Raw genomic sequence first — 25,018 nt, forward strand, 5'->3', positions numbered from 1 at the left:
AACTCAATCTGCTAGCAGACAAACTCAGCAGAGACTTCCCCCTGCCCGAAGCGTACGAATGGCGATTGCACGAAGACATCGTCTTAGACGTCTTCATGCAATGGGGATTCCCGGAAATAGACCTGTTCGCAACTCTGGAGAACTCACAATGCCAAGGTTACGCCTCCAGGTACCCCCAGAACCAGTCCAAGGGGAACGGTCTGTCGATTCAATGGTCAGGGAAATTTGTTTACGCCTTTCCCCCGACTCCCCTTCTCAACAAAGTTGTGCACAAGATGCACCAGGAACAAGTTACCATGATACTAGTGGCCCCAATGTGGGCCCGGCAGCCATGGTTCGTTCACTTGATGGACATGTCCCTATCTCCCCCAGTGAAACTTCCCTACCCGTACAACATGCTGTCACAGGACAAGGGCAGGACACTGCATCCATGCCCTCAGACCATGAACGTAGCAGCCTGGCTCCTGAGATCATAGAATTTGGACATCTACAACTTCCGCAGAGATGTATGGACATCCTCAGGGAAGCCAGAAAACCTAATACTCGCCACTGCTATTCTAGCAAGTGGAGAAGATTTGTCATCTGGTGTAGAGGTAAGAGCATCAACCCGGTTAACTGCTCTCCCACACATATTGTTCTGTACTTGACCCATTTACTGGATTCAGGTCTAGTGTTCAATTCCATTAAAGTCCACCTGGCGGCACTTTCTGCATACATCACTTCCCAACTTAGTGTCGTGGTGGAAGATACCAGTTATCAAGGCCTTCATGGAGGGGGTAAAGAGAATACACCCTCCGATAGCTAACCCAGCTCCCGGATGGGACTTAAATGTGGTACTTTCCAGACTCATGGGCTCGTCTTTCGAACCCATGCACAAGGCAACTCTTAAAGACCTCACTCTTAAGATTGCTTTCCTAATAGCTATCACCTCCATTAGGAGAGTAAATTAAATACAGGCTCTTTCTGTTCTAGACCCCTTCGTAACAGTTCACAAAGATAAGGTGGTTCTACGCACACACCCAAGGTTTGCACCGAAATTCATCTCGAAATTCCATGTAAACCAGTCAATAGAACTACCAACGTTCTTTCAAAACCCTTCCAACTTGGGAGAAAAAAGTCTGCATACACTGGATGTACGCAGAGCTGTCATGTTCTACATGGAAAGAACCAGGCCACTGAGAAAGACTAATCAGTTCTTTGTCTCGGTGGCATCAGGAAGAGAAGGAGATGTAGTCTCAAAGTCCACTATATCTAGATGGATTGTTCAATGCATCACTCTCTGTTACACTCTTGCTAAGAGAGAACTACCCTTCAAGCCAAGAGCACATCCTACTCGAGGCACTGGGGCTTCCATAGCTTTCATTGCAAAAGTTCCCCTTGAGTCCATCTGCAAAGCGGCTACCTGGAGTTCTGTGCACACCTTTACAAAACACTACTGTCTAGATGCACACTCTAGATCTGACTCCCAGGTGGGACAGGCAGTATTAAGACATCTTTTCTCTACTGTTCCTTCTCATAACCCACCACCAACTCCGGGTACTGCTCGCTAGTCTATGCACAGCATGTGATTCTAAGCAGATTAACAAACATCAGAAGACAATGCATTACTTACAGTAAAAGCATTTCTGATGGTTGTATCTGCTTAGATTCACATGCGCCCACCCTTCCTCCGCGCTCGGATGGAAGGAACATAGACATCTTTCTACATCTCTCTCTTTTCTGTACTCACTCACGTATAGAAGGCTGCCTCCGGGCAGAAAAAATACAAACAGAGGGACCTCGACACGTGAGGGATTGTGGGTACAACGCACGTCACTATAGGGATAGTGTTACAGACACGCCTTGTCGACATCCCCTTTTCGACTACGAAAAACAAAATGCAATACTCCGCAGTGACCACTGGATGTCGGACCTATGCACAGCATGTGAATCTAAGCAGATACAACCATCAGAAATGCTTTTACGGTAAGTAATGCATTGTCATATTTTCGTGTGATATTGGTTGCCTCCTTTTCGTTAATGTTTTCTAAATGACTGTGTTATAAACTAAGAAGTGTTTTACCAAGAAACCTTGAGTTTAAGTGTCTATCTGAATACTTGTGATTGTAGACCTCTGTGTAACATCATTACAAGCTCACATTCCTTCTTGAGATAAGTCTGGCTGCTCAGCTCGCTACCAAAAACTGTGTGGTACAGACTTATACCAAAGCTTGGTTTTGCTTACACCTGTAGTCCTAGTTGTGTGTAGTGGTCCCAGAGGGTACTGCATACAAACTTTTCTTAACACATCCTTAGGTTTTACTCACCTAATATAACTGTTATCATAAAAGTAGTTATAGGTTTTTACTGTACCTGAATTAGTGTTCCACTATTCACAAAATGTATTGTCCAGTTCACTGATAATGTGATTTGTACTGACAGTCTCTGTACAACTGGTAGGGTCTACTACCCTTGCATTAATTAATTTAATTTTGAAGTATCCATAGGTTTTTACTTCGCAAGAATAGGTGTGACCTATACTGAATGTGTATGAAAAGGTTTTGACTTCCCTAGAACTACTGTTAGGTGTGCCAAATAAGGTTTATACTTTGGTCTGTGTACCTTCAAGTATAATGTGTGTTTTTATAATTGCGATTACATATGAGATGTGATAGTAGTTATGTACCCCTAAATCTATCTGGGCCTACCTGTATTTAAATAAATCACTTATTTTTACATACTTGGTGTTTCTGTTTCTGTTTGGACCATTTGTATTACAATGTCATGTGTACTAATTCTACAGCGCTCTCTCCCGCCTAAGATAGGCCTGGCTGCTCTGTCTACGCTACCATGACTCAGGTAGTACAGCCTTATGCTAAGAGTGGAGTCTTGTACTGCCTTGGTTGAATGGTTTTACTAAGCCCTTAGTTGGACGTCAGAAAAACTTCCCTAACAGGGTTAGTTGGTCCCACTAACACAAGAGAAGAGTTTGTCCTCTACAGAGCTTCTCTAGTTGATTGGGAGAGCAGTTTCAGCACAGCAGCCGGGCTTCACCAGACACTTAAAGGGTTCAGGAGGATGCAGCAAGCTTCTCTTCACGATTCCTTCGTCTGATGTTTCGTCCAGTGGTCGACTCTGCCTTCATTCCAAGAAACCTTGCCTTTTATGCAGGTTTCTCACATTCATTCACAGCCTGGCTAACACTCACGCTGCTAGGTGGCTGTCCTACAAAGACAGCCAGCCAGAAAATCATCAATGGGTGCATTCATGTAACCAAGGAGACTAAGGACAGGGAGTTTCGGGCACCTTCCTCCCTGCCATACACACTGGAGCCAGAGGCGGGTTTCAGTATCAGTACTGAAGCCATCCAAAGCCAAAACAAACATAAGGGTTCAACCTGGTTTGGCACGCAGAGTAAAACCCAAGAAAGACCTCGCAAGCAAGAAATGGTGAAAAAAGACCAGGGTCATTTTGACAAAATGGGCACTCATGGGTGCAATATTGCAGCTGAGGATTCAGCCTGCGGTAAAAACAAACTATGGTAGGAAAATGTAACCACTGCCACCAGCCATTAAAAGTAGTGAGGGCAACATAAAAAATGAAGAAGAAAAAGGGGCTACTAAGTAACCCCCCAGTACTTCACCCTAAAATGGGGTGTATTGGACCTACATAGGAATAACAGGTAAGTAAAGTCAATTTCACCATACTACTCTTGGGAACAGTAGTTAACCCAAGAGAAGGTATTTAAACCTTATGAGAAATCCGAAGGGACTTTAGTCACACTGCACTTAAGGGGCTGTGTGTCACCATCCAAACATAGATACCTATGGAGTTTGTCAGACTCCAAAAACAAGGGAAAACACAGAGCCCAAATCAGATTAAAAATACACGAGTGGGGGGAAAAAGGTCTCACTCACTAGAGGGTTAAAATTAAAAAGTCCTAAAGTCCATCAAACAAGCTGTGGGTCTCTAAGGTTGAAGGGCATTAGCACAGAAATTCAAATTCTCCCTAACAGAAATGTGTCAATTAATGTTTTTTTGGTATTGAACAATTATTTTGAAGAAAGCTCATACCCTGCACTCTTCTCCACCCCTACCTCTTCCCGGTGTGCAAATAGATCTCAATACATGGCCATGGTTCACTGTTGGGTTTAATGACTTTAAGACATGGTGCAATTCTCCCTTGTCTGTTTCTGAAGAAACTGCTTGTTAACTGAGCATTTGTTAAAATTTTTAGGAAAAACCTTCAAGCAACTCTGTCAGTATTCCTACAGTTACACCTCCACCGCCACCACCACCACCACCACAAGACAGCTCAAAGTCACGGAGAGCCAAGCTCACTTTTGATGACAGGTAAAACGTATTGTAATAGTGTTTTCACTGTTGTCCCCCTCCACTCCCCTTAACAAACGAGTTGTTGATTATATATATTGGTGAATGTGTCTTGCAAAAACATAGCTTTGGCATGTGTTCGAAATTTGTATTGGCAAATACTTTTGCTGCTTTCCCCCTGCCCTATTAGTTTGCTTTTCTCATCTACCCTTAGTATTACTACCTGTTCCTTGAATAACATTTGTAAATGTTAAGTGATAGTGATTTGCTAAGCAAGCTTTTGATGGGGACTGGGTGGTCAGGGCTCATTTAACAGTTTAGCATTTCGAATGGATTGTGTCCTCCCATGTATTCCTCATCTATGATATCTCCTATATGGAGCTCAGCTGCTTCGGAAAAGAAATTCAGCAGAGGGCGCTGTGCGTTGATGCGGTCGACTCGATGTCCCGCGAGGGCCTCCATCTCAAGGATGACGTCATCAAAGGTGTATATGGAACGCGCAGCGCCCATTGGCTTTTCTGAGTAAGCTTTCGTTTAGTGAACTACGGTATACTTTATATTCTCCAGCATGGGATCTGGCATGGATTCACATGCTCATGAATATTACCCGTCGTCAGGCCAGGAATCCTCGGTGAAAGAAACAGTTTCACTTATAAACTGTCTTTCTCCTATAAAGCAATTACTGACTCTGGATAATACTGTCCCCAGCCAATGACTGCCCTCTCTGTAAGCCCCTCCTCTGGCAGCCATCTTCAGATTTCTACTGCACGTCCAAGTGTTGGGAGTCCCCGTGTTTCACTCTTAGAGCTTTCTGTGTTTTTGTTTTTTGTTCGTGTTCCATCGAGCCTGTATGCTCTTTCGTTTCTTCATCTGACTAACAGGGATCTGTTTGTCGGCGTCTTTCATCTCCCCTCAAGGGCAGAATCGTCAAGTGTTGCTTCTTCGAATTTCCAGAAGGACATCGGGCCTGCGCCGCACACAGGGCCATGTCGGAGGAGAAGGACCAGGGTTCCCTCTTCAAGCTCTGCACCAGCTGCGGTTTGAGGAATGTATTTTTGGAGGACCAGCATTCCCAGTGCCTCTATTGTCTGCACCCAACGCACAAGGAGGAGGATTGTGAGATGTATCGTGGCTTTGCCAAGCGCACCATTAAGGATCGGCACATCAGGCTGGCGGCGTGGCTCAAAGCCAAGGCCTCTACCCCGTGTGGTTCACAGGGGCATGCCTTACCCAGATCCAGCCAGTCAGAGTGGGCTTTTAAGTCCTTTGGGGGTGTTCCATCCGTCGGGGCCAAAGACAAGGCCAAGCACTGTGAGTCTGTTTCCATCAGGGACGCCGCGCAAGCGAGTCGCGGGACGTTCAGGGCACGCTCATCCTCTCCATCGTCTTCAGTCTCCGGCCATTGCTCCAGTTCTTCATCTAAGAGGAAGTCAGTTACCCCAGGGAATCTACGGGAGAAACTGCAGAAGGCCAAGCAGCAGGACAAGGTGTTCGACCTGTCTGTGAAGGCCTAGGTGATCCAGGCAAAATCGTCCTCAAATATCGAGTTGGTGGCGGCAGCCCATTCAAAGGTGAAATGTGCTGACCCGGTCCAGGGTGCCCAGACGGTGGCCACAGTGGCCCTTCCTCCCAGGCAGGAGGCTTCGGCCAAACTAGTGGAAAAGACCTTGGAAAAGAGGATGCGGTCTCTAAGCCTGAGACCAACCCCTCAGGAGTCAAAAAAGGGGGAGGTTGTGGAAGGGCACAGATATTTCTTCTTCCTACGAAGGGGACGTGGATTCTGTCCACACGATCCCAGAAGACGGTGGGGATGATGATGATGGGAAAGTCGAAGAGGAGGTTGTCGCCAGAGATGGTAAAGACGACTATGCCGGCGGGGATGACAACATGCTGGACCCAGTGAGCCTACTCCCGCAGCACGTCCCAGAAATTTGTCTCAGGACATTCTTTCCACTCTCCATATGCTGGTGTCGGAGATGTTAGACGAGGATGCCGACGACACCACAGACGCCGGCCCTGTTGACATCACGGTCTCCACCACCGAAGATAAGGACGCGGCACCCTACACCGCTTCACCAGCTGCCAAACGTGCCCCCCGCACCCCTCCCAGGGATACGGAAACAGAGAGGGCAATGATAGACCCTGACGACGGTGACATCTCTCCGCCCCCGGAGGAAGTGGGCTCCTTCCACTACATGATCGCCTGCGCGTCAGAACTCTTCCAACTCATGCCAGAGGAGACAGAGGAGGGCTTCCTTTATCAGCGCCAGCAGGCGGAAAGAAAGACCATTCTGATGATGCCCCTCCTAGACGACGTCTGGGATGAGTGCCTGGCGCTGATGAAAATCCCTGCCTCACCCCCCAGCGAAAAGAGACTGGCTTGAGAAGAAATACTGGGGCCCGGAGTCTGCACCCAAGGGTCTGCGGTCACAGCCATCACCAGCCTCGGTGGTCTCGACGGCTGTTATGAAGAGGTCATCCAATCCGTCGTCCTCCATTCCCCCGGACAGCGAGGGCAAGAAGTTGGGCGCCCTAGGTAGAAGCATCATCTTCTCAGCAGCAGCAACGACAGTCAAGGCGGCGAACACTTTAGCGATCTTGATCAGGTATGGTACATAATGGCCCGCTACTGGATTTCCTCCCCGAGGACAAACCGGTCGAGGCGATGGAGACCCTTCCTGAAGGCAAGGTGGCGTCGGACTACGCCATCACCGTGGCCCTGGACATGGGGTTCCACCAGATGGGGAAACACGGTTTGCCTCAGTCATTGTGGCTGGCTGAAGGCCACCAACTTTAGGCAAGAAGTTCAGATGAGGGTGCTAGACATGAAGTTCGACAGAGACAATCTCTTCAGAAAGGCCATCGATGAATCTCTTCAGGCCATCAAGACCGACAGACGGCCCGTGCCCTGGGCACGCTACAGCAGCAATGTCCTTTAGTTCCTCAGGTTGGAAGTCGGGCCGATCGAAGGGTTTCGGCAGAGGATCATCCTTGTACCGCCAACCCCAGAAGCATACAGGGGTCTCTCCAAGGTCTTTGAGGTGGCCGCCATCATCGTCAAGGCTCCCAAGGCGGCATGCTGGCCTCCAAGTAGGATTGAACTGGCCAAGACGTCGGGCATGCACCCCGGTGGGAGGCTGGCTGGCGAACTTGGTCAGCGTGTGGGAAAACATCTCCACCTATCGGGGGGGGTGCTGGACGCTCTCACCCACAGACACACCTTGGAGGTTCAGCAAAAGTGTCTGTGAATAGCACCGGTGGCTCGGCAGGAACACATCCCTCAGCTGCGGCTAGAGGTTTGGGCCATGTTAAAAAATGGGGAGATAGAACTGGTTCCAAAGCGACTCCGCTGCTTCGGAGTTTACTCCAGATACTTCATAGTAAGAAAGAAAACTAGAGGCTGGAGGCCCATTCTCAATCTACGATGACTCAACAAGTACATCAAGTTACAAAGATTCAGTATGGTCACGTTGCAGCACGTGCCCGGCCAACTGGAGTAGGGAGACTTCCTGTTGTCGCTGGATCTAGGGGACACGTACTTCCAAGTCCCCATTCACGAAAGACATTGCAAGTTCCTGCGCTACGTCGAACCGGGGAAATGCTACCAGTTCAAGGCTCTCCCCTTCGGACTGAAGTCGGTGCCCATAGTCTTTACAAAGTGCCTGGCTCCGGTGGGTACCCATCTGCGCCTACAGGGAATACATGTGTATCCATAACCTCGACGAATGGCTCATCCGTGACAAGTCAGGGGACATCGCCGTCGATAACACAGAGTGGACCGTCCAGCTGCTGAGGGATTAGGGGTTCTCAGTGAAATATCCAAAGTCCTGCTTGATTCCATTGCAGGACATACTGTTCCTGGGGTCCAGGCTCTACACGGTTTCCTGCCCGATAGCCCTTTCAGAAGAGAGAATTCAGGCAGTTCTGGACAAGGTGCAACAGCAGTTAGCACTGAAGATTGCCACAGTCAGGACCATCAAGTCGCTGCTCGGCATGATGTCGTTGTGTATGTACCTCATCAGGCTCGCCAGGTTGCGGATGCGACCCCTCCAGGAGTTCCTGGACGCTTGTTGGGTCCAGGTGTCCAAAAGCTTCAAGGACAGGATTGTGCTCGACGAGTTCCGTCTAGCTATAAGGTGGTGGGGCGTACGCGCCAACATCGCCGGGGGCACAGACTTCGAGCACTCCCCCGGTACCAGGAGACTGTCCCAACAGACTCTTCCCTGGAGGGCTGGGGAGCCCACAACACTGGTGGTCCTCGGAGGGTTGATCTTCTGCGACAGGAAATCTGCAGGGCTGCTACATGGAGGTCTACGCACACCTCCACGAAATTCTACTGCATCAACAGGGATTCCAGAGAGGAGTCCAGGGTCGGCCAAGCAGTGCTGTGCAACTTGATCGCTTGAAGGTGATCCTGGTGAGGAGAGAAGAGTAATTGCTTCTGTTGAGCCTTGCCACCTCCCGTGGTTGTTTATGTATGTACTACTATGTATTCTTTATTCATGAGCATGTGAGTCCATGCCAGACCCCATGCTGGAGAAGGAACAAGTTAATTACCTGTAACTGTTGTTCTCCAGCATGGGTCTGGCATGGATTCACATGCGAACCCTCCGCCTGCCCCTCTGCGGGTCTTCTCTTGGTCCTACTGCCACTTTATGTGCTACCAAATCTGAAGATAGCTGCCAGAGGAAGGGCTTAGGTAGAGGGCAGTCATTGGCTGGGGGCAGTGTGACCCAAAGCTCAGTGATTGGTTGTTTAGGAGAAAGACAGTTCAGAAATGAAACCTGAAACAGATTTTTTCATTACCGAGGATTCACAGCCTGACGACGGGGAATATTCATGAGCATGTGAATCCATGCCAGACCCATGCTGGAGAACAACAGTTACAGGTAAGTAACTTGTTCCTTACTTCGTAATGTCTTAGTATTCAGCTCTGACAACCCCGATGACCGGGTTTAAAAAATGCCAAGACTGCAGTGCTAAAATGTCTCTGATGGAGCCACATTGGGTGTGTTTGTGGTGCCTTGGTGTGGAAGACAAGACCTCGACCTGTCAGTCATGTCAATCGATGACAGGAAAAGCTCTGAAGGCTCGTAAAGGGAAATTGGCAGTAGGTAGACTCTTCAAAAAATCTCCTTCGACTACCCCGTCATGAAAACATTCCTCCGAAGCGAGAGACAACTCGCCTCTACAGACGAAAACTAAAAGGTCTTGGTCACAGAGTGGCTCTCACCACTCCTAGTCGACGCGAAAATCGAAGAAAAGGCATTGTAAATCGCCTACTTCGTTGTTAGGCAAGATTGTATGCAGTAACCCTGTGAGAGACTACACCAATCTTGTCCTCTTGGTATTAAGTAACCCACCCATTGGTATAGGCTGTACTACACAAGTTGGTAGAGTGACTGAGCAGCCAGACTTATCTCAAGAGGGGTAAATGTGAGCTAGAGGCATTTATATATCACTTTTGCACTTGGTAAAATTCTGAGGTTGTGGAAAGGAAAGGTTAAGGGAAGGAAAAAGGTTAACAGGTTCTCAGTTGATGTGAGCACTTTTCAATCTCCCAATGAAGTCTAGATCGAACTTTTCCCAGCAATAACGGTTTAAAACAAGTTACCACCTATGAGGGACAGTTAGAATCAGTCAATGGGTCAGGAGAGTGTGCAAGGGGCCAGGACAGCCAAAGTCCATTTGAACAATGTCTATTGAGCTGAAGCACTCTTTAGATTGCACAAATGCCTTGCACAAAGTTAGAGTTTGTAGAAAATCATTGTTGGGCTACAAGCTGTTAGGCATGTGAAATATAGATGTTGGGCAAGATTGTCTGCAGTACCCTTTGGGTGCACTACAACAACCCTGACCTGCCAATAGGAACCCAACCTTTGGTATACGTCTGTACTACACATGTTGGTAGTTGTTGTGCAGCCAGGCTTATCTCAGGAGGGGTCAATGTGAGGTGTAAGGGAGTTACACAGTGATTCACAGTGACAAGTATTGAAATAAACTCTTACACACACACACAAGGTTTCTTGAATAAACAATAGTTAATTTATCAGTCAGAGTAAGCCGCCTTCACACACAAATACGCTCCAGAAATACACACTCTTAAGTTTCTAAATCAGTAAGTACCCTTTTGGGATGGCCCACAGACACAACCTACACCCTCAGGTGACTTCAATACCTAGGGTGCTGGGGGACATTAATATATCACTGTTGCATTTAGAATAGGTTAAAGGAAAAAGTTATTATAACACATACGAGATCACAAATATTCTTAAGCAGGCAAATACTTTCAGATCCCCCAATAAAAGTTATTCAGTTGAACAGGCTAAGCCAAAGCCAATGGGCAAACGTCTATATGGGCTAAAGCACTTCTTTGCAGGTAAATAAGAAAAGTCTTTGCACAATGTTTTTGAAGTCTTTGAAGAAAAAAGAAAAATCAATGTAGGGCCACAAGCTGTTAGACTTGTGAGGGGTAGAAGATGCATGCAACTCTACAACAAGAGGTAAGTTCTCTAAGACTTTACAGAACCTTTGGATTGAAGAAAAAGTCCAGCAGATGACTTCTGTTCCTGTGCAGCTCTGTAGATCTCACTGTTCCTGGGCCTCAGTCGTGGGGACAAGAGGGAGGACTTCTGGGGACACCTGCATTGCAATGGGACGGTCACAGCTCGCAACCAGCAATCTTCAAACAAGTGGCTGTTCTGTGTTTCAGCTTTCCTTGCTTCTGGGGTCCCGCACTTTGTTGAGGTGGCTCAGGCTCGGTCATTCCTGCTTCCTTGAGTCCAGAGGATCTTTTTGAAGCTCTTGGCCAGCTTAAAAGCAACACACATTAACTGGTGTTCCTCTCCCTGGCTATTCGGTTTCCAGCAGCAACTCTGTGGAAATTCAACCAGCTCTGAGAGGATATCCAGGTGGCTTACTTTGGACTGATTGGTGCCACCAACTCAAAGGGAGGAGTCGTCCTTACAGGAGCTTCTCTGTCGATAGGAATTTGGAGTTTCAGCACAGCATCAGGGCTTCACCGGGCAACCCAATGGTCCAGGAGTTGCAGCAGGTGTCCTCTTTAGGTTCTTCTTCGGATTCCTTCGTCCAATGGTCGACTCTGCCTTCCAAGCCAAAAAGCCTTGCCTTTCATGCAGCTTGCTCCCTTTCATTTCAGCCCAGCTGCCCGCCATCCAGCAGGGTGGCTGTCCTTGCCGGACAGCCAGCTGGCCAATCACCTAAGAGTGCATTCCTGTCTCCTAGCAGACTAAGCACAGGGAGTTTCGTGAACCTCCCTCGCTTGTTGCCCCCGCCAGACACCCTGGAGCCAGAGGCATGTTTCACTTGTGAAGCCCGCCAAAGACAAAACGAACAAAGGGACCAAACCTGGTTTGGCCCGCAGAGTAAATCTCAAGAAGGGCCTTTCCACAAAGAAATGGCGAAAAAGAAGACTGGGGCCTTTTTGACAAAAATGGCACCCTTGCATGCTTTACTGCAGCTGCGAACTCAGCCTGTGGTAAATGCACACCATGGTAGTTAAAAGTAAATCACTGCCACCAGCCATTCATCGAGGAAAAGGTAACATAAAATTGTCACATGAGAAGCTAGACAAAGGGGATACTAGGTAACACCTCCAGCACCCTATGGTAAGATAGTGTGCGCTGGGTCTAGAAAGTTATGAATGTAAGTAAAGTCAATTTCACTTTACTGCTCTGGGAAACAGTAGTTTATCACAGAGAATGTATTTAAACCTGTGGGTAATATGAATGACTTCCCTGTATCACTGCACTGAAGGTGCTGTGTGACAAAATGTAAAAGATGCCACCTATGGAGTTTGTCAGACTCCACAACCAAAAGAAACACAAGAGTTCACAAATCACATTAAAACACAGGAGAGAGTGGGAAAAAGGGTCTCACACTCTCTAGGTTATAAAAAATCAAGTCCTCAAAATCCAGAATAATTGCTGGTGGTCTCTAAGGTAGAGGGAATTGGCACACTTCTGAGAATTCTCCCTAACAGTAGATTTAAGATCAACTCTGCAAAAAGCAGCTACTGCAAGTCTCAAGTGAGATAATGCATGCTACAAGCAAGAGGTAAGTACCCCTTATTCAGCACAGTACCTTAGGTTTGAAAAAGAGGATCCAGCAGGCTTTTGTTCTGGTTGCAGATCCTGGGTTCCTGGGCCTTAGTCGTGGGGACTAGAGGTAGGATGCCAGGACTCCTCCTGCACTGCAGTTCGAAGGTTGGCAGTAGCTATGGGCTCTTTTCAGTTCAGCAGCACTTGCGGTTTCAGCTACCAATAAATAGCACCACTGCAGATCTTGGACACTTGATAGGCTTCCTGCACTCCTTTATCCAGCACTCTAGTGAGGTGACTCGAGGTTGGGTCATTCTGCTTCGGGAGGGCCCTCCGGATCTTCCTGGAGCTTCGGTCGCACTTAAAGACGATGCTCTCGACTACCGAATTCTCGTCCCCTGGCACTCTGTTCCAGCAGCAGCAAAGAAGTACTGCCAGTTGGGGAAGGTCTTCCAGCAAAGTTTGTCTTGGGTTTAGTTGGTCCCACTAACCCAAGGGAAGACGTCGTCCTCTCCGAAGCTTCTCTGGTTAATTCGGAATAGCAGTTTCCGCACAGCAGCAGGGCTTCACCGGGCATGTCAGTGGTCCAGGAGGATGCCGCAAGCTCCTCTTCACGATTCCTTTGGATGTTTCGTCCAGTGGTCAACTCTGTCTTCTGTTCAAGAAGCCTCGCCTTTTATACAGGTTTCTCCCATTCGTGCACAGCCTCGCTGTCACTCCCACAGGGACAGCCAGTCAGCCAATCAGGACTGGGTGTTTTCAGGTTACCAAAGAGACAAAGGATGGGGAATTTCAGGCACCTCCCGCGCTCCCTGCACTGCCAGACACACTGGAGCCAGAGGCGGGTTTCAGTACTGAAGCCTGCCAAAGACAAAACTAATAAAAGGGTTAAACCTGTTTTGGCGCGCAGAGTAAACCCAAGAAAGACCTCACAAACAAGAAATGGCGAAAAAGACCGGGCTATTTTGACAATGGTCACCCATGGGTGCTATACTGCAGCTGGGGTTTCAGTCTGCGGTAAAAACGCACAATGGTAGGGAAATCAAACCACTGCCACCAGCCATTTAAAGTCGCAAGGGTAACATAAAAAATGTTACATGAGTAAGTAAGAGAAGGGGCTACTAAGTAACCCCCCAGTACTCCACCTAAGATGGGGTGTGCTGGACCTACATAGGAAAAATTTAAGTAGTCAATTTCACTTTACTACTCTTGAACAGGAGTTCACCCTAGAGAAGGTATTTAAAACTTAAGAGAAATCTAAAGGATTTCTCAGTGACACAAAAAGTAGATGCCTATGGAGTTTGTAAGACTCCGAAAACAATAATACAGAATCTAAATCAGATCAAAATACATGAGTGGAAAAAGGTCTCATTCACTCCAGAATTAAAAGTCCTAAAGTCCAGCAAAAGAACTGGGGGGTCTCTACGGTTGAAGGGAATTAGCACAGAAATGAGAATTCTCCCTAATATTCGTCTTCCTCGTCCTACTAAGGCCTCGACTCCTGATGAATGGGAATCATTCAGGCAGGAAATAACAATTTTAGACAAATAAGCTCCCTCAAAGCAAGTAGGCCATGCTCGTACTGCGCCTTCTGAAGCCAGTAAGGAAAGGGCTATAGCCAAATCTCACGTGCCCTTGAGCCCGGGGTGAAGGTCAGATTTTCATAGAGAGCCGTCAAGGTCTCGAGATGTTGAAAAATAATCCAAGACTCCGTCGAGTCATCAAAGTCCGTCACGGACAAAGTCCAAGAAAAATGGATGTTGAAACCATCAACGCTATCAGCGTCGAAGACACCAACTTCATTCAACGCCAAAACCAAGTTTGACGACGAGTCCATCACATCTGGCTCGAAACCATCTAGGCCTTCGATGCCTCCACCGGACATTCAAAAATCCTTTAAATCGTTGCCAAGAAAGAATTGTTTTAAATCTCGCGTCGATTTATGCAGACTAAGCCTTCAGACGACAATAATACTCCTTTTAGGTTACAATATGGTACACCTAATGTTCTTGATAGTTTTTTATCAGAGGAGTTTAGAATGCAGGACCTTGGTGATAATTTACAATCAGCCAGTGGGGTGGACTGCTCTCGAGAATTGAAATTTGGCAAGGCAGACACGGCAGATAACGCAGATGCCTCTTACAGGCAATTAATGACCACAGTCATTTACTATCTGGTATGGAGTAGGCCTTCTACCAATTGAACAGGATGAGCTCACGGATATCCTCTACAAAGGTCCTCAAAGGGATCCGATCCTAACATGTCATGTTGCTCTACAAAAAAAAGAGTAAGTGCACACTGGGAAGCACCAGAATCAAGTCTGGCAGTTAATAAAAATGAGACTAAAAAATCTAGACCGTTAGGTAGTGTCCCCAACTACTTGTCTAAACACCCTACCCCAGAAAGCCTGGTGGTGCAAAAGGCAACCTCTACCTCCAAACAAGCTACCTATCAGGCCTATCGGCTATTCCACCAGATGAGGATGATAAGCAAATAGACGCCTGGTCAAAGAAAGTATTTTCCTCAGGGAGCATGGCTCTCGAGTCTGGCAACTCGACATGTGCCCTTGCAAAATGTACCTTCACACTATCGGACTGTGTATCCATGGCGGCTGAACATATTCCCGAAGGGGAAAAAAGGAGACGGCTTCTTGGCCATTGTAGAAGATGGAAAAGAGGCCATGTGCGAGTCTCTACAGTCAGGTTTGGATTCTGCTGACCTTATCAGCAGAGCCAAGGCGGCAAGCACCGTGATACACAGGTTTGTGTGTTTAAGGAAGTCTGGATTTGCACCGGACGTACAGTCTAGACTCCTTAAAATGCCTTTTGACGTGTCAGCTTTTTGGCCGCAAGGCTGCAGACCTCTAAGGTTGCAGCCAAGTCTCTAGGTGCTGCCAGCAGGCAGCCTCAGCCTTTTCATCCGAGTGGACCTTTTTGGAGGGGTAGATTCTTTCGCTTCTACTCCTCAGTTGGAAGAGCGAGAGGAAGGGCTTGTCAAAGAGGCCTAAGGAAATTCCCTCATGGTGGACAATGGAGAGATGCAAAGCCCGCCCAAGCAGCAGCATCTTTACCATCAGCCGCTGCTTCCGCTGCCTCAAAATCTCTGAGGTCATGATTCACGACACCCCGGTGGGAGGACTGTCTCGGCATCTGAAAGAATGGCGAGGTATTACTTCGGATGCTTGGGCATTAGAAACCATAGCCCAGGGTTACTGCCTCCCCTTCATTCGGAGACCTCCTAATCATCCATCGGGAAACCATTAGTTAAAGATTCAAGATCCATTCCTTTTGCAAGAAATTTTGAGCCTACTAGAGAAAGGTGCTTTAGCGCCAGTACGTGTAATGAAGAGGAACAAAGGATGGTATTCTCCAGCATGGGGTCTGGCATGGATTCACATGCTCATGAATATTCCCCGTTGTCGGGCTGGGAATCCTCAGTAAAAGAAAAATCAGTTTAATTTCTGAACTGTCTTTCTCCTAACAACCAATCACTGAGCTCTGGGTCATACTGCCCCCAGCCAATGACTACCCTCTACCTAAGCCCCGCCTCAGGCAGCCATCTTTAGATTTTTTACCGGACATTCAAGTGTTGGGAGTCTTCGTGCTTAGCTCTCAAGCTTTTATTGCGTTTTTGTTTGCTTTTTGGAAGAGTTTTACGCTATTTTTCAGTCAATCGAGCCTCGTGCTCCATCGATCATCCTTGTGATTAACGGGGACCCATTTTTGAGATTCAGTGCCTCTCAAGAGCAGATTTCGTCGAGTTTCTTTGTGGATGCTTCCAGAAGATTCTTCAAGGCCTACATGGCGTGGATCATGTCGGACGAGAAGGAGTCCCCTTCCCTGTTCAAGCTTTGCTCCGACTGCGGTTTGCAGAATGTTTCCATGTTTGTTACTTGTATTGCGCACCAGACCCAGGGGTAACCGGGCGCATTTCACATGACAACTTGCAGCTTAGTTACAGAAACACAGGGCAAATATGGAAACAAGAAATATACAGAATATACACAAAAGGCAAAAATAATGGTACAAGTATTTACAGTCCTTCTCAGACAAGCGGTAACTGCTGAGAAGTAGGTGTGTGCAAAAATACAACAGTGGAGGGACATGCAGAATAAGTTCAGGCAGTTGGTAGTCTGTTATTTGTCTGCGTCTTTAATCCACCTTGTGAGGTTATGTCGGAAGGTGGGGGGTATGGTTGATCTGTCCGCCAGGTGGATGGTAGGGAGTTCCATAGTTGAGCTACTTTGACCTCGAAGCTACAGCCACCAACTCTGGACAGTTTAAATCTAGGTGTTGAAATGTTGTTAGAGTTAGCGGATCTGGTGAGTCTTGTTGGTTTTATTCTCGTGAATCTCGTAGAAAGGTAACGTGGTGCGGCGTTGTTTAGACGTTTGTAAACAAGTGGGGCTACTTTTAGCTGGATTTCTCATGAGTTGAAAGCCAGTTATTGGCTCTTCTAAATTCAGTGATGTGGGCTCTCCTGGGAATGCCTACATGGACGACAAACATTCCCACTGCCTGTACCTAACGCATAAGGCGTAAGATTGTGTGTTTTGCCGTGAACTCTCGAAACGCACGTTAAAGGATCGGTGTAAATGGCTGGAGGAGTAGCTGCAGGCCAAGGCCTCTGCACTGGGTGGTTCCCAGGTGCATGCCTCACCTGGATCCGGGAAAGCTGAGCAGGCTTCTAAGTCCTTTAAGAGCGCCCCTCCCTCGGGGGTCCAACAAAAGGCCAAGCACCAAGAGTTCGCTACCATCGGAAGCGCTGTTGCGGCGGGCTCCTCGGCAGCCGGGGCACGTTCGACATTTCCAGCTGCATCGGTCTCCAGTCAACGCTCCGGATCTTCATCCAAGAGGAAGTCTGGTCACCCGGGCAAGCTGAAGGTGGCCCCTGAGACGACCAAGGAGAAGGCCAAACAGGGTACGGTGTCCGGCCTGCCCTCGGTAGAGAAGGCCAAAATGGGACTGGGCCTCCAACCCGACCCCTAAGTCCAAATAGGACAATGTGTCTGGGGCGACCACAAAGGCCAAGCAGGACAAGGGGCCTGGCCTGACCGTGAAAGCACAGGTGCTGCAGACAAAGACGGTTCTCTCCATAGAGGCGGTGGTAGTGTCCCTCCCTCCGAGGAGGGAGACTGCATTCCAGCCCTTTGAGAAGACCCCAGAGAAGATGATGCAGGTCATCTCCCTGAGACCGTCCCATCTGGATGTGAAGAAGCGGTGGGGGGAGGGAGGGGCGTGTAAGTCCTCCAGGGCACGGGTATCTCCTCTGCTGAGGAGGAAGAACTCCTCTACCTCATACCATCCAGGACGAGGGTGGCGACGAGAGAAATGTCAGCGACATGCCCTACGATGAGAGCGATGATGAGGGAGACAGAGATACCGTTGAGGAAGGCGACGAGGGCCCTCGCCCTGCTCCTACGCCCCAGCCTGTCTCTACACCACAACAAGCTCCTAGAGATCTTTCAATGCACATTCACTCCACCCTTCATACTCTTGCATCCGAGATACAGAAGAGGATACCGGCAACGCCGCCGCCCCCTCCCCCAACAGCGCTGGTGCCCACTGCTCTGCTGATGGGGGAACCGCCATCCAAGAAGAGGTAGAGGCATCCGCTGGCTCCTTGCCACCCGTCGCCACCTCCTCCGCTGCCCCCTACAAGTGAGACTGAGTCGGACACAGCGACGACGACGGGCACGGATGACCGCGGGAGGGGGGACCTCCCTTCGCCTCTGCCCAGATCCTCTCCGCCGGACGAGATAGGATAGTTTCATGCGATGATCTCCAGAGCTTCAAAGCTCTTCCAGCTCGCGCCAGAGGAGAAGGAAGGCTTCTTATACCAGCGCTGTGAGGCGAAGAGGAAGAACATCTTTTCAGTCGCGCTCCAGGATGATATTTGGGATGAAGGACTGGCGCGCATGAAGAACCGTTCTACGGCCCCAGTGAAGAGGGACCTCTTAGAGAAGTATAGAATGCCAGACTCCGCACCTAAGTGCTTGCGAGCCCAGCCGTCGCCGGACTCGGTGGTTTCTACAGCGGCCAAGAAGTCCTTGGGCTCTACGTCTTCGGCATCGTCCACACCTCCTGACAGCAAGGTGAAGAAGTTGGATGCAATGGGAAGGTGATTTATCTAATCTGCAGCGACGACCATCAAGGCTGCCAACGCCTCACTATCGTAGCGATCTACGACCGGGAGCTGTGGTTCAAGCTCGCACCTCTGCTATACTTCCTCCCCAACAATAAGAGGGCAGAGGCGTTGGAGATTCTACAAGAGGGCGAGATGGCATCGGACCATACCATCAAGGTGGCCACGGAATTCGCGGGCACGGGTTTCCACCAGATGGGCAATGGCGTTTCCATTTGACGGAGACAATCTTTTTGGGAAGACTGTGGATGAGTCTCTACAGGCCATCAAGGCGGACATGCAGGCGACATGTGCCCTAGGCATGCTACAGCAGCGGAAGCCGTCCTTTCGGTCCTCAGGAGGCAAGGCTCCCCGTTCTTTGAAGGGTTACGGTGGGGGCTCTCATTATTACCGCCAACCCTCCCGGTCCGAGAGACCAACAGGAGCTGCTCCAAGGCCTTCGGAGGAGGATGCTGTCGTCGCCAGGGATCCCAAGGGGGCCCGTTGACCTCCAAGCAAGAAGAACCGGCCGGGACGTCGGGCCCCTGCCCGTGCACCCCGATGGGAGGCCGGCTGGCAAACTTCGTCAGCGTATGGAAGACTATCTCCACCGACCATTGGGTGCTGGACGCTCTTGCCCACAAACACACCCTGGCGTTTCAAAGGAAGTGTCCCCAGATACCACCTTTCGCTCAGCAGGAAAACCGCGTCCCTCAGCTGCTGGCCCTCAGGCCATGCTAATGAAAGGAGCGATATAGGTAGTTCCAAAGCGACTCCCGGGCTCCAGAGTTTATTCAAGGTACTTCCTCGTGCAACAGAAGACAGGGGCCTGGAGGCACATTCTCGACTTACGACGGCTAAACAAATACATAAAGTTTCAGAAGTTCTGAATGGTCACTCTTCAACACGTGATCGGACAGCTAGAAGAGGGAGACTTTCTGTCGTCGTTTGATCTGGAGGATGCGTACTTCCACATCACCATTCACAAGGGACACCGCAGGTTTCTGCGCTTAGTCGTTCACGGGAAGCATTACCAATTCAAGGCCCTTCCTTTCGGGCTGAAGTTGGCGCCCAGGGTCTTCATCAAGTGCCTGGCGCCGGTGGCGGACCATCTGTCATTGCAAGGGATTCACGTCTACCCTTACTTGGACGACTGGCTCATTGGGCCAGATCAAGAGACATCGCCATTGACCACACAGCGAGGACCATCTGCCTGCTGACGGATCTGGGGTTCTCAGTGAATTATGCAAAGTCCTGCTTGACTCAATCGCAGGAAGTGCTGTTCCTGGGATCCCGGCTCAACACAGTGTCCTGCCTGTTGTTAACGTCGAGGAGAGGGTAACGGCCATCCTGGGCAAGGTGCAGTGGCTGCTGGCTCTGAAGATCGCCACAGTGAGGGCCATCAAGTCTCTGCTCGGCATGATGTTGTCATGCATTTATCACATCCGACTCTTCAGGTTACGGATGCGCCCACTGCAGGAGTTCCTCGACGCCTGTTGGATTCAAGTGCTCAGAAGCTTCCTGGACAGGATTGCGCTCGACAATGGGTTCCATCGGGAGATAAGGTGGTGGGGCGTGCGCTCTTATCTGACCTGCGGCATGTATTTCCAGGCCCCACCGCACCAGGAGACGGTCACGACGGACGCTTCCCTGGAATGGTGGGGAGCCCACACCAAAAGTCTTCACACCAGAGGCCTGTGGCTGCCGGAGAAGACCTTGCAGATCAACATTCTGGAGCTATGGGCAGTCTTTTGAGACCTCAAATCATTCCTGTCGTCCCTCAAGGGCAAGGTGGTACGGATCTTCACAGACAGTACCACCACATCAGGAAACAGGGGGGCACCAGATCCCCAGCGCTTTCCAAAGTGGCGCAGGACTTATGGCACTGGGCCGTCGCCCAGGGGATGTTCCTCATCCCGTTTCATCTGGTGGGAATAAAGAACACAGTCACCGACTCTCTGAGCAGGGAGCTTCGCTCTTGCCTTGAGTGGGAGCTTTGACAGGACCTAGTGGAGAAAATGTTCCTCTAATGGGGCAATCCCCAGATCGGCTTGTTTGCGACGGTGACAAACACCAAGTGCCGCAGGTTTTCCAGCAGGTTTCCCCAACAGTGGTGCATGGGGGACGCATTCTCATTCATTTGTGAAGGCCTCTTTTTGTATGCGGTCCCTCCATTGCCGTTGTTATTTCGAGTCATCTGTCAAACTCAGACGGTGCCGGTACCGGATGATGCTCGTCGCACCGGCGTGGCAGAGGCAGATCTGGTACCCAGACCTTCTCAGCGTGTCAGCGTCCCCACCAAGTGGTCGCAGATTTTCTCGCCAGGAAGGAGCCGCCATTCTTCACCACGAGCCAGGGTCTCTGAACCTGAAGGCCTGGCTCCTGCAGTGCTAGAATTCGGTGGCTACGATCTCCCGGGGGACTGTAAGGAAGCTCTCGCCAAGGCTAGAGCATAGTCTTCTTTGAAATGTTACGGACTGAGGTGGAAGAGTTTTGCTATTTGGTGCTGTGCCAAGAAGATCGACCCTCTGAGGCTCAAGGCCCCTCAGGTGCTTCCTTGTTTGCTGTCGTTGGCCAAATCGGGACTGGCTCACGCCTCCAAGGTTCATCTGCTGGCTATCTCACGCTACATCAGATCCCCAGGGCGGCCCTCCTTGTGGACGCACCGGTTGGTCAAGGGATATTTCCGCTCGTTCCCATCTGTGAAGGCTCCGGCCCCAGTGTGGGAACTTAATGTGGTACCTAGTAGGATCATGGGACCACCGTTCGAGCATATGCATTCAGTGCCACTCAAGTTTGTCGTGGAAAACAGCTTTTCTCGTGGCCATCATCTCTGCACGACGCGTGGGTGAGATTCAAGCTCTCTCCTGTAAACCATCTTACTTGACTTTCCACGAGACTGTCCGGTCCCGGCGCCAAAATCCTGCAGGAGCAGACGAATTGCCCACCAGATCCCCTGGACCAGTACTCCCAACAGTTAATGGAACAACTATATAGTTGACCAGCCCGGGGGAAAAGGGGAAGTGGAGAAAATAACAAACTGACAGGATTCTTCTGGTTCCTTCCTCCTCCTGACTATTTACAACTTGCTTCTCTTGAAAAATGTTCAATTTGCTACTTCAGATTTCATCAGTTTCCAAATTTTGAATTGCATCCTGGTAGTGATGCTACTTGACTGCTTCCAATTCTTCCTTTCTTTACTTTCACCTTGACTCTTTTAACTTGCATTAACCTTTCTGAAAAAAGTCTGTCTTAGTCTCTTACTTTGCATAAAATTGTTTCCTATACTGTATTATGACTCTCTTCCTTTCTTTGCTTGAAGTTTTCTTTTCTTTTAAGAAGCACGGTGCGCTCTCTCTCTCTGTAGCTCCTTGCGTCTGCCCGCTTAGTTAACTGGATTGTGTTGATACAAACGGGACAGATATTTCTATACTTGCGCGCGCGCAAAGCTGTGTTGCCAACTACTGCTTTGCTGGTCCACTTCGAATCTCAAAATGTAAATATAAGAACCGCGCACTCCACGGCTGTATTCAATCACCTCAACAGCTGTGAATTACTTCCACGCCACCGCTGATCGTCTCTGAAGCCTGAACACGACGCGGTTTACTTCCTGAAACCGTTACGAAGCGAAGCGGTTACGCACTGACCCACGCCGCTAGGTCCTTTTCTTTAACAACGCGGCCTTCAATACAATACGCATTGCAATGCTTACTCAAGCGACGTGCTACTGAGCTCGGTATAATTGCAAACAAATTCTTGTGCACACATGCAGTTTAACAACTTAAAACATTAAACTCTGTATTTACAGTTTCAATTTTAAATTAATAAATTTTATAATGTTCAATAGATTCAGATACTCCTTCAAGAATTAAAATTAACTGAATACTTCTGCACATTCAATTTTTCATTTGCATTTTTCTTTTATTTAAAATCTGATATAGATTTCTTTTCAAGTCACTTATCTGAACAAAGTCTTTAACACTTCCTGGAATCTTTCCTTCTTGTAAAATGGTTTTCTTTTCTCTGGTTTCTGTAGTCTTTAAGGGAGCTCCTATGAGCTGTGACATCGTCTCATTAGATCTTGAATGAAAGGCAGTTTAGAACCTCTCAAGAGGTTCCAAACTCCATCGCAGTTGCATCACAGTAGCTGATAGCCAATTATGGCTTAACAGGAAGTTGACCATCTTGAGTTGGGAGAACAGCAACTGACAGGCAGAAGGTCAAGGAAATTATACTGTGAACTCAACCCAAACTTCATAAAAGTCTTTGTTTAAAAACCTCAAAGCCCAGAAACCTGACAGAGACAGACAATTCATGCCCAAGATACCATTGGGCTTTCATCTAAACAAGCCCTTGGTGTTACCTGTGTTTTTTCCAATGCCTTTTTCGCCGGCTGAAAGGACTTTGCACTCGCTGGATATGGCTAGTGGGCTGAAGTTTTATGTGGCCTGCAAGAAGAGTTTCTGGAAAACTTCTAAGCTGTTTGTGAACTATGGTCATGGGAAGGCCCTGTCCAAGGCTTCCATTTCCAGATGGCTCTCCGGCTGTATCACCTACTGTCACCAGTTGGCAAACCGACCGCTGCTTGGCCGTCCGAGACCCCATTCCACCAGGGCAATCGCTGCTACAGTTGCGTTCCTGTGTGGTGTGCCCCTGCTGGACACATGCAGGGCTGCTACGTGGAGATCGACACACACCTTCATGAAGTTCTACTGCGTCAAAAGGGATTCCAGGGAGGAGTTCATAGTCGGCCACACAGTGCTGCGCAACCTGCTCGCTTGAAGGTGAGTCTGGTGAGGAGATAAGAGCCCTGTTGAGCCCTTCCACTTACTGTGGTTGTGCATCTGTGTACTGCTATGTATTCTTTATTCATGAGCATGTGAATCTATGCCCGACCCCATGCTGGACAAGGAACAAGTTAACTGCTGTTCTCCATCATGGGTCTGGCATGGATTCACATGCAAACCCTCCCGCCTGCCCCTCTTCAGCTCTTCTTTTGGTCCTACTGCCACTTTACGTGCTACCAAATCTGAAGATGGCTGCCAGAGGAGGGGCTTAGGTAGAGGGCAGTCATTGACTGGGGGCAGTATGACGCAGAGGTCAGTGGTTGGTTGTTAGGAGAAAGACAGTTGAGAAATGAAACTGAATTTTCTTTTCGAGGATTCCCAGCCTGACTTGGAATATTCATGGGCATGTGAATCCATGCCAGACCCATGCTGGAGAGCAACAGTTACAGGTAAGTAACCTCTTCCTTTCCTAATCCCAAGAAGAACAGAGGACTGAGACCCATCTTGGACTTGAGATACTTGAACAAGTTCCTCAGGAAGGGCAAGTTCAAGATTGTTACACTTTCTCAGATCCTTCAGGCCCTCCAGCACCAGGATTGAATTGTCATTGGACCTTCAGGATGCTTATTTTCATGTGCACCAAACTGATGGTGGAGGTGACAGCGAGTCTCAGGAGAGATGGTGTTCACGTCTACCCCTACCTGGATGATTAGCTGATCAGGGCACGTTGTCCTGGATCATCTCAGCGTAACCTGCCACTCGTAGTGGACTGGGCGTTTGACACTTCTGTGCACGTTTCCTCCAGTCCCTGTCAATCCTCACATGTTCAGGAGGTTGAGAAAGTTAAGGAAATACATGATCCTAATTGCTCCGGATTGGGCATGGGGCACATGTTACCCAGACCTTCTGGACCTTTCCATCTGCCCTCCAAAACTTCTTCTGCAAAGAGAGGACCTTCTCTCGCGAGAGGAGGGTCATGTTCTCCATCCAGAGGTCAACACGTTCAACCTTCAAGTTTGCATGCAGAACCTTCTGGGACCACTACACACAACTATGACTACAGATGTAAGCAAAACCAACCTTTGGTGAAAGTCTGTACCACAGTTTTTGGTAGCGAGCTGAGCCTCCAGGCTTATCTCAAGAGGGAATGTGAGCTTGTAAGGGTGTTAAACAAAGGTCTACAATGACAAGTATTCAGACACTTATACTCAAGGTTTCTTGGTAAAACCACTTATTAATTTATTACACCATCATTTATAAAGCATTCCCTAAATTACGCAACCAATATTGCACATAAATTATACTACAGTACTGATTACTAAGAAGTTGAGCTCCCTTGAAGTAGGAGCAAAATAGCATTGAAGTAGGAGGAAAAGGGCATATGTTAATAAAACGAATATCATGGTTACTCTAAAACAGTGCAAATAGTTTGCGTTCACCAGAGGAGTTGGTTCAATGCAATAGGTAGGCCAAAGTCAATGGACTAGTGTCTTCTATAAGTAAAAACGGTTCTGGAATTTAAGTAGTTCACGGAAGAAAGGTTCATATATCGGGTCACAAGCTGACTAGGCCTGCAAGTTGGCAAAGTTCCTCAAACTTTTGCGTGGAGAGGTAAGTTCTCTCAGTCGGGTTTTCAAGTACCTTATTGAAGAAAAAGATGCAGCTGAAGAATTCTGTTCTTGGCAGTTCCTACACATCTCGCTGTTCCTGAGCCTCAGTCATGGGGACAAAGGGGAG

The 25,018-nt window shown here is 48.7% G+C and overlaps 1 protein-coding gene across 2 annotated transcripts in view; it reads left to right on the top strand.

Moving 5' to 3' along the window:
* Positions 1–25,018, top strand: part of AFF4 (ALF transcription elongation factor 4) — a 1,482,962-nt gene that overhangs the window by 1,114,550 nt on the left and 343,394 nt on the right. For both annotated transcript variants that reach the window (XM_069652488.1, XM_069652489.1), the window contains exon 16: positions 4,217–4,332. In XM_069652488.1, the coding sequence (XP_069508589.1) occupies positions 4,217–4,332 (116 nt within the window). The remainder of the gene's footprint in view (positions 1–4,216; positions 4,333–25,018) is intronic.

The sequence above is a fragment of the Ambystoma mexicanum genome, chromosome 3p (assembly GCF_040938575.1).
Source record: "Ambystoma mexicanum isolate Mex_15411 chromosome 3p, UKY_AmexF1_1, whole genome shotgun sequence".
NCBI lineage: Eukaryota > Metazoa > Chordata > Amphibia > Caudata > Ambystomatidae > Ambystoma > Ambystoma mexicanum.